The 13,318-nt window shown below is 37.0% G+C and overlaps 1 protein-coding gene across 2 annotated transcripts in view; it reads left to right on the plus strand.

Moving 5' to 3' along the window:
- The window catches only part of cdh4 (cadherin 4, type 1, R-cadherin (retinal)), a 366,212-nt gene that overhangs the window by 310,185 nt on the left and 42,709 nt on the right, over window positions 1-13,318 (plus strand). For both annotated transcript variants that reach the window (XM_038295142.1, XM_038295152.1), the window contains exon 8: window positions 1,235-1,407. In XM_038295142.1, the coding sequence (XP_038151070.1) occupies window positions 1,235-1,407 (173 nt within the window). The remainder of the gene's footprint in view (window positions 1-1,234; window positions 1,408-13,318) is intronic.

Consider the following 13,318-nt stretch of genomic DNA (forward strand, 5'->3'; position numbering starts at 1 on the left):
GACCACTAAGGACACTATTGCAATAATTCATCATACTAGAAATAAAGACATGCATCAGTATTGCTGTGTCCTGTGTGACATTAGACCTTTTTTTCTGGCAATGTCTTTTTTTTCTTCTTTTATAATGCTTTATATTACTTTTTTTTTTTTTTTTTTTTTTTTTTTTTTTTTTTTATAATGACTTTGGATTATGGACTGTTTTGCTGCCAAAATTTTGATTCAAGCTTAAGACCAAACCCAGGTTCCTAGCTCAGAATTGATTTTAAATCTTAATTAAGATGGAGACATTTATGGACAATCCACTCATTAATATTATGGACAAACTGAAAAATGTGTACTGTGGTGATATAGACTTTAAACAAAAGTGGCTCAAGAGTGGACCCCTGAGGACCCCCACAATTATTTTTTTGCACCAAGATTTATAACTGCCAAATGACACAGAGTAACCAAGGAGGTAATACCACACTTTTTTCCAATATATGGAGTGATAAATTGTGTGAAACGCAGCACTAACATTAATTTATGGCAATACAGGAGTTTAAGACCCAATGCCTTTAAGTGACATTTAAAACTTCTATCAATGCAGCCGTTGTGTTGCAATGTGGTCTTAAGGAGGGATAAAGACTGGTTGTAGCTGATGCCACAGGACCATCCTAAAAGAAAGTAAGTTACCTCAAAACAGACGGACAGATTGTCATCCTCAAGCTTGACAACAATCCTCATTTGTTTGTACCTTTATTTAATCAGGAAGTCCATGTGAAATCTGAAATCTCTTTGACAACCGAAGCCTTGCTGTGTTGGCAGAAGCTCAAAACTATAAAGCATGTGTGTTATACACAAACAGAATGAGACATCTATTCAAACAAGTAGTTTCTAAAGAAAACCAGCTGCTTTCCTTTTTCATGGCATGATCTCACTAGCTTAAACTCTTTTGAAGAAAGGGCAAAAAAATGAAATTTTAAATGTGAGAGGGTGGTGGAGGCATTCCCCAAATCTGAATCTACAAACAAGTGAGGGGGCTGAAAACAAACACTTTCGGGGGTTATATTAAAGGTTGTGTCAATTATTGTAGAATCATTTGATTCAGCAATTTTTTGGTACTTAGTGTTGGTCTATCACAAAAAGTCAGTAATGAAATCAAAGCTTGTATAGAAACTGAAAATCTTAGTGGGTTAAATGCTTTTTAACAAGACTCTAAACCATCTTGCATTGCCTGTTATCTTTCTTCACATAGGCTCCTCTGTGATGCAAGTCACAGCCAGGGACTCGGATGACTCCACCACAGCTAACGGCATGGTGCGGTATCGGATCCTTTCACAGACTCCTCAAAGTCCAATTCCTAATATGTTCACCATCAACAGCGAGACGGGAGACATTGTTACTGTGGCAGCCGGCCTGGACAGGGAGGTCAGTAAATTTTCTCTGATTTTCTGATGTTTGCAAACTTTAATAGATTATAGGGATAACAATATTGTCCAGCTTTTACTAATAATTTGTGCCTCTATCATATCTATAAGTCTTTTTTTAAGAGTTTTTTTTTTTCTATGTATACGTTTAACTAAATATATTGATAAAGAAAACAGATGAAGCCATTAACAGCATCTCCCATTAATAGCAAATGTTTTATTGAGTTCTTATCTGCAAACAAAAATGAGTTGAGGAATATTTAATGTTGGTCTCAGAGTGGAGCGAGGAGCCGAGATAATGGCCACGTAAATCCAGTACCTCTCTGCTTGTGGGGTCGCGAGAGGGTTCATTTTATCATTTTCTTTTGTCTCATTCTCGACTTATGTGCTGCTTTCTGTAGTCACTCACCAACCCACACACCACCAACTCCACGGCACACGTCGTCCCCGCTCCATCTTCCACCGTGGGCTGCTAATGAGGGAGGTCACTTAGGTCAACTTTTGTTTATCCCAAAGCTGGGTCCGATTGCTGCTCATCTACACCGCATCTCTCTTTCTCACATACTTATATCCACAGAAGTGTGTGTTATTTTTGTCTCTGTGGTATAAGGTCCTGGTATTCAAAATTATGAAATCAGGAGGGGTTTAAACTCATGTTCTATCCATTATTAGGATATTTCCATTCCCATATCTTATTTGGATGATTTTACTGCACACATAAATCCAGTGCTGAGTGTCTCATAATGTTTATAGGCTAAGAAGTCCCACTGGTCTCCCTTCACGTTAAACCTAGCCAGGCAAGTCTTTGGAGATTTACCAGCAGAAGACCACAGGTTTTTTGTGCCTGTTGTTTGGGAATAATTACTGTTAATAACCTAAGACTTTTTTTTATAACAGGATAAACAATACATCAGTCCTTCTTCCTTATCCAGATTTTCTATGGGGCTGGCATGGCTTAACAGTGTGGCACATTTTTGCTACAATATAAATGAATCTAGCGAGTGCGTGCCAGGGCTTTGTCGCTGTTTCCAGCCTGGCTCGGCCAGCAGCCCTAGCAGCTGATGTGAGCAAGGAAAAGCTCATTAATCTGGAAACATCAAGCCCAGTCCAGGTCCCACCTGCCTATGATCCTCTCTCTAAAACTGGGACACACCTGGGAGTTCATCCACCTGCTATCAAGGTCGTCAACATGAATGAACACTGCAAGTGCACACGCTTATGTCCTCTTTAAATGCATCCTAGCTGAGGGGGAAGGGAACTGTGAGGAAGAGCTCTGAGTAGCTAAAGTAATGTGTGTCATGCAAAGACACATACATTTCAAATAATTGTGCTGACAGGCAACACATGGTTAAAGCCTGTGTAAAACATATATTTATATTCTGTATGCTGTCACACTCCAGCTAATCCTGCAGCACCATGCTGGCTTCTGATTGGAATATTCATGGCTTAACTAAAAGGAGATGCAGGTTAACTTGTGTTTTGGAATGTGGGGGTGAATGAAGGGTTAGACAATCATCTAAACATAGACAAAATTCAACAGATTTGCTAACACATAACCTTCTTAATGCAAAGACACTTTGGATTTAGGTTACGTGTTTCGAATTTATTTTTTTATATTTTGGCATCTATAGTCTTCCTCCTTTTACGCTGTGTCAGCCAGTTCTTCCATTCAATTCAAATTCTGTACCTTTCCTTCCTTAAAGCAGCATCCAAGTTCTAATAAAACACCTGCTTCTTGTTTACTAATCAAATCTTCTGTCTTAAAGAGGCATTATGCAGTTTTCTAATGCTGCTGCCACACCAAAACACTGCAGCAGTCTTCTGCTCGTTCTCGTAGCTCGCGCTCATACTCAACAACTCATGTTTCGGTTCTCGGTTCGGTTCTATGTATCCACCAAATTGATCTTGAATATGCTTAAAGAGGACAAAATAAAATAAATTAATGCAAATTCATTATAAAATCAATAAATGTACCTTGAACAAATGAAATGCAAAATTAAATTAAATAAAATTAAATGTACAATTAAATATTTAAATGTGCTATTATTTATTTAATACATCATTAAAAATGTATATGTACCATATACAGAGGTGTCAAGTCACGAAGTGCAAAAACTTTGTTACTGTATTTAATTACACTTTTTAGGTACTTTACTTCATTACTTATTTTTCTTCCTACTTCTGACTTATACTCATTACATTTTCACACAAGTATCTGTACTTTCTATTCCTTACATTTTTAAAACAACCGTTACTCGTTACTCTTGGCTTCGGTTTAATGCAGAGGTCACGGATTAGCGGACCGTGGTCCAGTGTTATGCCGAAAAGTGCATCCCTGCCGAGATATGCATCCCCAGTCGCAGGAGCGCGTCTCGCTCTGTACAACTGCATATCAACGAGGAAAATGGATTAAAATATGACCAATAGAACTACTTGTTGTTATATTAATGATAAAAACGTTTAAATATTCCTCTCATTGGGGAAAGAAATTGTGGTTATTTGGCAGATTCATTTACAAAAGTAAAGGGTGTAATGAACAACATTAAATCCAAAGTATTTGTCCGAGGTACGGCTGATTCATTTGTTATAGTCTCTTGTTATGCACAAACAACATTAAACAGTGATGAGTTTGGAAACTGCAAAGGTTTGTTTTAAGTGGAAAATCAAACGTGCATCTACACAGCACAGCGTTTACAGACCAGTGATGCATTCACAAAGGTCAGATAGCTATGGTGCATTCAGGAGCATGGGACATTTCATACTTAAAAGGAAAGAGACATAAACGGAACAGAACTCAACTCATACAATATTGTATTTATTCAGAAACAGTGTGGGCTTTCTTACAATATTGAATGCTCTATAATTGTACTTCTGTTTCTAAAAAATGTATAATATTACAGCAGCAAATTATCAAAGTTTTTCAAAAGCCTGTTTAAAAGCTCCAAATGAGGCTTCAGATATACAGGAATACAGTCATACAAGTGTCAACTCCTCTGAGATAGCAAAGGATGCCATTTTTGGCAATTTCATTTTTTTCTTTATTTAAAAATTCAGTGTATAAAAAGAATGCATAAATACCTAATTTTATTTCAGTGTTAAATTCTGTTTAATGTAACAGATCATTCAAAATGTCCCCGGACCTTTACTGGTTGATGATTTTCTTTATTCTGACCCCACTGATTTTTAATTGGTGACCTTTGGTTTATGTTTATAAATCTTTATTTCACATCATGTGCGCCATTCAATGCAGATCATTGGCGCCATCCACATCTAGAGGAAAATAGTATAATTGGATGAGTCATATAACACAAACACTCATTAGTTAGCTATTCCTCAAATTTGTGCTGACGCCAAAGGAAATTATCAGAAGCAAGCAGGTGTTCTTCAAACTGCAAATGTGAATTGTCTATGCCATGCTACGATTTCGGATTCAGAAAAAGATGTTGAAATGTCTGAAAGGTCGAACACAGGCGAGAGCGTATCGTGAGATGGAGACCAAAAAAACCTCCCTCATCCTTGGCTCTATCTCAAAGAATTTTTCGAAATAGTTGAAAAATTGAGCTTTCAATTCATATAGTGGCATCTGGCTGTTTTTTTTTAAGGTCACTTTATACTTTTATATTTTAAGTAGTTTTTGGAGCACATACTTTTTCACTTTTACTTGTTTAATTATTAATTTAATAATTTTTCCCCATCAGACTCTTAATGAAATGATTTAAACTGTCAAACTTATTGGAAAGGACAATGATCATTTTCATAGAAACTTTAACATCTGATTGGCCGCCTTTTTCTGAAACAGAGAACTAGAGTCAATAGTTTTGCACAATGGGTGAGCTACGACAGCTTCATATACTTATTTTGGTCTCTGAAAAGTTCTTGACAGGTCATAAGCAGGTGTTAGCCATTAAGTGGAGCAAGCGTTGATTTTGCTGAATTCTGTGTGAGCGCCCACCATCCTACACCACGAAAGCTGGTGCTGCTCACATTCAATTATTTATTATCATATTTCAAAACGATATATTCAATTTAAAGCCTCATTACCTTGTTTAATTCTACATCTGATAATTTAATTGTATATTAAATTGTTTTTAATGATATATTTAAAAACAAAGAAATGTATGTTTGACTATTTAATAGCACATTTATTTATTTTATGCTGAGCAGATGAAGCTAAGGGTTGGAAAGGGCCAAAGAATAGTTTTGAATCCAACTGAAAATCCTTGAAAAGAAGGTATAAAAAAGTCTCTTTAAAATTGAAAGAAGCCCAAAAAGACTAAACGTTTATAACTGTAGCATAAGATGAGTCTGTATAGTACTGCAGTGGGCTGCCTACAAAGTCACCCTGCATGGATTTTTATATCTGCAATATGTTTTGTATTTCTATTCATTCAATGTCAGTGCATCCCTTTGTTTTGGTCCATCACGCAAAACAATACAATATGTAAAATGTTGTTCTTTTACTCTAGTAAAATGTAATTTGTTAAGCTGAGATAGAATGGATGAAATCAGTTTTAAAGATTTGTTTGCATTTGTTTTTGTCCCTACTGTAAAAAAAAAGCAAAAAAAAAAGCAAAATGGCTTGTTAGTCTGGAACAGAAATGACAGTCTTCAAATGAAGTACAACTCTGATGCAGCAGGTAGCAGAGTGCAGCATGTCAAAGAGCCACAGCTGGCACGGACACTCTCCCATTGCGGCCTTTTTCCATGCCAGCAGTTCGTCTGGCAGGCAGAGCTGTTGTCTTTCATTACCCCAGGCTGTCTCAATCTCTCATGAGTCCTGGCATGGAACTGTCTGGAGGGAGGAGATGGGTGTGGGGGATCATCGTGTGGTGTTGCTCGGCATCAAGCTGTCCCCCCAGGGCTGGTGCCAGCTCCACATTGGACAGCATCACCAACGATTAGGACATCTTCTGAGCAGCCTCAAGGACATGAGAGTCCACAGCCTGGCTCTATTACGATGTGCACAGCTTAACCAAAGGATGCAGCCAGAAAACCTGCATCTTTAATGGGCCTAGGGCTTTATTGTCTCTGAGATGCTGAGTTATGTTAATTTGCCTTGTTTAACCAGAGCTCCAGAGGCCATACGGCAGAAACCATCTGAGGATTTAGAGCTAGTTGCTGAATGAAAAGTATTGATGCATGTAGGTGGATGTTGACTGCTTGTAGCAAGCATTTAATCAAAAAAATATCCTCTCGATATCCACTTTATTATGCACACTGTGTGCACCAAGTTAGCATTGAGCTGTGTGGTGTATTGCCTTCAGAAGAAACAAAATTGTTTAATTTATGCTCCTCTGCTAAAAAACAATGATGTCTTTGCTCCCTCAAATTTCTTGCCTTTTCAGTACCACTTTGTTTCTTTATATTACTTATAAATCACTGTTTTGTAATTGAAATTATAGTATGCCTGGCTTTAGAAGTACAGCATAGGAACATTTTTTGGCACTAATGATGTGCAAATATTCTTAAGCAATTTCAGAAAAAGCAACTTTTTACTGCTAAAATGCCAGCCTCTTGTATGGTCCAGGTGTCCATAGTAGCCATGATATATACCAATCACTGATTCATTATGCAAAAAAGAAATCCTTAACTCCCACCATGAATGTAAACACGATAATTTTGCTTAATTCTGCTTCATCTTATACTAAACTAAGCAACAGACCGACAGTCTAGCTGGGCTTGGTGTAAAACAACGGATTACAGTGGGCGCTGATTGGAAATGGACACTTCACTCACGCTCCGCGTGTTTCACGTATTGTGTGAAAAACATGTGACTACTATAGCCACTAGGTGGCAGTCTGACTCCATTTCGGCGTCCCATGAGTCAGAATTGCATAGGTCAAGTAACAGACTGGAAGGGGTGTCACGTGTTGCGAGTGTGTAGCGCAGTGGTTAAGCTGAGTGGTGTGTAGACTAACAGCTTGTGGGTTCAATCCAAACTGTGGCCGAGTTGCCTTAAATTTTTTTTTTTTTTTTTTATAAAGTAATGAAAGTTAGAATGAAACCAGGTTTTCTATTTTTGAAACAACAATTGGAGTTATTCGTTGGACATTCACGCATGAGCCTGTATAAAAAGAGGAGCTGACCAGCTCCTTTAGTCAGAGACTTGCAGTAGACACCGTGTCTGTACGTTTGTGGGCCTGCAGTCAACTGAAAAGCAGGTTTATTGGGGATCTTGGTGTGATATTGTTCAATTTTATTTTGTTTTTGATTAAAATAAAGTTAATGAATTAATTTAACATAAGATTATGCAGTCAAGTGACTGCATAATCTTATTTTATGAAAATGGTTGCGTAGTTATAGATACACCTCCGATCTTATCTGAGAACTGTTATTTCTATTTATCTGCATCGCTATTATTTAATGAAAAATAAAATTAATTAAGTTGGAGCCGGGGATACGGACTGTAGCGCAACCAGAGAAAGGCGACAGAGACAGTGCTGCGGCTGGTGATGTTGAAATTAAAATCATATCCAAAGTTGATTCCTCATTAAGATAAGCCAAAGTTATTCAAAAGGGTATGTAAGAAAATATATTTTCTTTAGTTTTGTAAAATATAAGTGCCGTTGAAAGCTTTGTTTTTGTGTGTTACTTTCTTGCCGTGCAATACGTGACACCCCTCCCAGTCTGGTCAAGTAGCAGACTGGGAGGGCTGTCACGTGTTGCGAACTTATAGCGCAGTGGTTAAGCTGAGTGGTGTGTAGACTAACAGCTTGTGGGTTCAATCCCAACTGTGGCCGAGTTGCCTTAAAATTTTTCTTTCTTTTTTTTTATAAAGTAATGAAAGTTAGAATGAAACCAGGTTTTCTATTTTTGAAACAACAATTGGAGTTATTCGTTGGACATTCACGCATGAGCCTGTATAAAAAGAGGAGCTGACCAGCTCCTTTAGTCAGAGACTTGCAGTAGACACCGTGTCTGTACGTTTGTGGCCCTGCAGTCAACTGAAAAGCAGGTTTATTGGGGATCTTGGTGTGATATTGTTCAATTTTATTTTGTTTTTGATTAAAATAAAGTTAATGAATTAATTTAACATAAGATTATGCAGTCAAGTGACTGCATAATCTTATTTTATGAAAATGGTTGCGTAGTTATAGATACACCTCCGATCTTATCTGAGAACTGTTATTTCTATTTATCTGCATCGCTATTATTTAATGAAAAATAAAATTAATTAAGTTGGAGCCGGGGATACGGACTGTAGCGCAACCAGAGAAAGGCGACAGAGACAGTGCTGCGGCTGGTGATGTTGAAATTAAAATCATATCCAAAGTTGATTCCTCATTAAGATAAGCCAAAGTTATTCAAAAGGGTATGTAAGAAAATATATTTTCTTTAGTTTTGTAAAATATAAGTGCCGTTGAAAGCTTTGTTTTTGTGTGTTACTTTCTTGCCGTGCAATACGTGACACCCCTCCCAGTCTGGTCAAGTAGCAGACTGGGAGGGCTGTCACGTGTTGCGAACTTATAGCGCAGTGGTTAAGCTGAGTGGTGTGTAGACTAACAGCTTGTGGTTTCAATCCCAACTGTGGCCGAGTTGCCTTAAAATTTTTCTTTCTTTTTTTTTATAAAGTAATGAAAGTTAGAATGAAACCAGGTTTTCTATTTTTGAAACAACAATTGGAGTTATTCGTTGGACATTCACGCATGAGCCTGTATAAAAAGAGGAGCTGACCAGCTCCTTTAGTCAGAGACTTGCAGTAGACACCGTGTCTGTACGTTTGTGGCCCTGCAGTCAACTGAAAAGCAGGTTTATTGGGGATCTTGGTGTGATATTGTTCAATTTTATTTTGTTTTTGATTAAAATAAAGTTAATGAATTAATTTAACATTGGGACTGCATAATCTTATTTCATGAAAATATTTATAGATAGATTGATAGTAGTTATAGATACACCTCCGATCTTATCTGAGAACTGTTATTTCTATTTATCTGCATCGCTATTATTTAATGAAAAATAAAATTAATTAAGTTGGAGCCGGGGATACGGACTGTATCAACAATAACTCCTGTAAAAACCACTGCAGCTACATTATAGTTTTGTATTTATTGAACAATATGCTGTGCAATATGTTGAATGTGCAATATTTCTCCTCCTGTATATAAGCCATCCGTATTGCACATATCGTTATTTCTTTTTTTTTTATTTCCTATTGTTTTGTTTTTCATTGTGTGCCATACATGTACACATGCACCTTAATCCTATTTATCTTGATATACTGTATATACCTGGATATACTGTATATACCTGGATATACTGTATATATATTGCTTATTCTTAATGCACCTTTTTCCTCCCTGTTTGCACCTCCAGTAACTTCTATGCCAATATGTGACGAGTGAATTTCTCCACTGTGAGATCAATAAAGCTCATCTAATCACATCTACTCCAATCTAAATAAATAAATAAATATACACATGTTCAATAAATAAATAAGCATTCAATTAATTACCCCCAATAAATGGTGAAATGATATGTAACACACAAAAACAAAGCTTTCAACGGCACTTATATTTTACAAAACTAAAGAAAATATATTTTCTTACATACCCTTTTGAATAACTTTGGCTTATCTTAATGAGGAATCAACTTTGGATATGATTTTAATTTCAACATCACCAGCCGCAGCACTGTCTCTGTCGCCTTTCTCTGGTTGCGCTACAGTCCTTATCCCCGGCTCCAACTTAATTAATTTTATTTTTCATTAAATAATAGCGATGCAGATAAATAGAAATAACAGTTCTCAGATAAGATCGGAGGTGTATCTATAACTACGCAACCATTTTCATAAAATAAGATTATGCAGTCACTTGACTGCATAAGCTTATGTTAAATTAATTCATTAACTTTATTTTAATCAAAAACAAAATAAAATAGCACAGTATCACACCAAGATCCCCAATAAACCTGCTTTTCAGTTGACTGCAGGGCCACAAACGTCACCCTCAGCACGGCAGAGGTCCCAAGCGCCACCTGGTGGTTGTCCGGGTACATTGCAGTTCTTTTTGAAATAAAAAAACTGGCCTCAGGAAATACAACGTGATTCACGTGGGAATCACACAGGAATCACGCAGGAAACCGTCCATTTCCAACCAGTCCCCACTGTAAAAGGTTGAAGAGCACTTTCATTGTTTAGAGTGGTGGAAGATATAAACTAAAGTAACTCTTTGAAATACACATCTTAAATGAAGAAGAAATAATAAATTGGAAGATCAGTGGGTGTGTAGCAGGATGAAGGTCCAAAACCTCACACCTAACCATAAAAAATTGGTTAGGTGTGAGGCAGCTTAAATAGAGGCAGGAGCAGGTGGATCAGATGAGCAGTAATGAGAAACCAGGTAGAGTTACACAGGTGAATGAAATTAGCAATTAAGCAAAATATCAGCACCAAGATAACGACACAAGCTTTACTTCCTTGACAATCAGCATAAGCAACCCCTCTTAGTTTGCTTACAATTTTATTCCAATCCTGTCAAATCCAATCAGAATATTCTTACTCACTGTTTACATGGCAAATTTCTTGTCCAAGTTCCCTTTTATTCCGATTACTCATGAGCATGTAAATGTCGCTACTGCTTTGAAGATTGAAGTGGCTCTTGATGACAAACTAAGAGTAATAAGTGCTTTCACTGGTTTTCATCAGTCTCAAAAAACACAGAAAAAATTCATTAGATTTGATGTAGTTGCTTGTAGAAGGAAATTGATAGAGGTGTCTGAAATGTTGCTTAATATACCAAAGTTGTACAACAGCAGTTGGTAGCAGTGGGAATCCCAAATTATAGCTACCTCGAAAATGGCCAGGCAGTTTCTTGCTGCTGATTGTAGTAGATGAGAATGAATAAACAGCTGTGCTGTAGGAGAGACCATAGCTAAGATACAGTGACTTTTTCCCTGCTGTCTCCTGGATGAGGAGATGGATGTGGCATATCCTTTGATTGGTTGACATGCCACATCCAACTGCACAAGTTCAGATTTTCCAACTCTATTGTCTGCTACTTTGAACATGGATAAGACATTTTAAAGTTTAAAACATGCCATGGCAGATACTTTAAACGCTTTAAAACACTCAAACTGCACCACAGGACCTTTCAATGCCCCACAAAGCATTTACACCACACTTTGCATAAACCAGATGCCTTTGATCTGAATGCATCATTTAAGAAAAAAAATACAATTTAGAATTAGTGGTTCTTTTGATATTTGTCTGCATGGAAGTATATAAAAGAGACGTGACATTTTTTGGAGGGGTTATCTGCTTTGTGTAGTCTCCACATTGTTTTAACTTAGTTTTGTGATGTTTTATGCCAGAATGGTTTCACATTTTAGTACTTTAAATTTCACAAATATAAAATTGTTAGAGAATGTTCAACTTTTATTTCTTATAAAAACATAAAGGCTGTCAAATTGAAGTACTGTGGGATATCCCTGCATACCTGAGACAGATTGAGAATGGACACCCATGAGACACTTCCTTAAAAAGTTTAATTTCTATGAACTTGTTTGCTGTATTCACATCTAACTGTGACGGCAAGCATTAATTGTGACACAGTTAATGTGTACAGGCAATAACTGGCAGCAACACACAGCTCTGCGCAACCAGTCAGGAGGACGCACAGAGTCACTGCAAATCTCCTTCCCCAGTCAAGAGGTTATCAAGGTTTTATACCTTCTTTGTTTTATTTTTCGAAACTGCAACATAAACTATTCCTCCAGGTCTGATGATACTATTGCATAAGGGAAGTGTAGAATTTCTCAAAGCTTCCTGTGGAAGAGTTTTAGTAAAGTCTGATCAGATTTTAAAAAGATTTTTCTACGAAAAATAATGAGGCCCCTTAGTTTCCTTAAACCGAGTCACAGTTTTAGACTTTTGGATCCCAGTATTTACATAAAAGGAATAATTAAACAGTTTTTTGGGGGGGACTGGGGGGTTACGAATTAGGAGAATACCAGAATACTTATTTTAAAATTGTTCATTTTAGTCAGAACTAGATTTTTTTTTTTAAATGACTGTTTTTCGTTTGGTCTCATCAAAGAATTCTTTCCGAGCTTGTTGTCCTTTGTACCTAGTTTTAGTGAGGAGGCATGACCCGTTGCCGTACAAGTGGTTATTTGTGCAAAGCTTTGCATGTTTTCATCTGTTGCAGCAGACTGTTCAGAATTGAAGCTTAATCATGTCTGTGTATTGTGTTGCAATGCGCAGGTGAACAGTCAATTAAACCTCCTCACTCAGTATTCTTTTTTTATTCAGCAGTGAATCACAGCTTCTTTTATCCACTATGTGAGCTGTTTGCGTTAATGTGGAGGCGTATCTAATCAAGTGGATTCAGTTTTACCTTTATATCTGAGTAAGTGCAAATACAAAGGAACTGAGAGAATCTTCAGAGAACTGTGTGCCTTCCACAATGAGTCTTCACTTTTGTGAGGTTTATTCAAGCCATCATTGCTTTTGTGTTTAACCCAGCTTGACTGACATTTTAATGCAAGGATGAAGAAAAAAGGTCAGAAGGCACTTCTCTTCATATAAAGAGCCTTTTGCGTTTTGGAAAGAAAGTTATCCATGTTTTTCAACTATTTTTGTAAGTTGAAATCTAAAATGTTATTTATCTATTAATTTAACATCCTCTAAAAGATTCAGTAATTTTTCTAAGTATGCCTAAGCACTGTCTAATCCATATTGTAAGCTTGATGAGCAAGGACAGGATTAATCATTGAACTAGCCAATACACCCACGGTAAACGGGGCCACGCCTCAGGTGGGAGAATCTGTTGACATAACATTCTCCCACCTGAGGTGATGGAAAACTAACACTACAGAGTACCTAGAACATGCAACCCTATAATTTCTTTGCCTGTAACAATGGCAGCTACATTTGCTATGATCAGTGGGTAAAAAGTAGTTTTAATATGTTTTAA

This window comes from Cyprinodon tularosa, unplaced genomic scaffold (genome assembly GCF_016077235.1).
Source record: "Cyprinodon tularosa strain WSP-4 unplaced genomic scaffold, ASM1607723v1 ctg11, whole genome shotgun sequence".
NCBI lineage: Eukaryota > Metazoa > Chordata > Actinopteri > Cyprinodontiformes > Cyprinodontidae > Cyprinodon > Cyprinodon tularosa.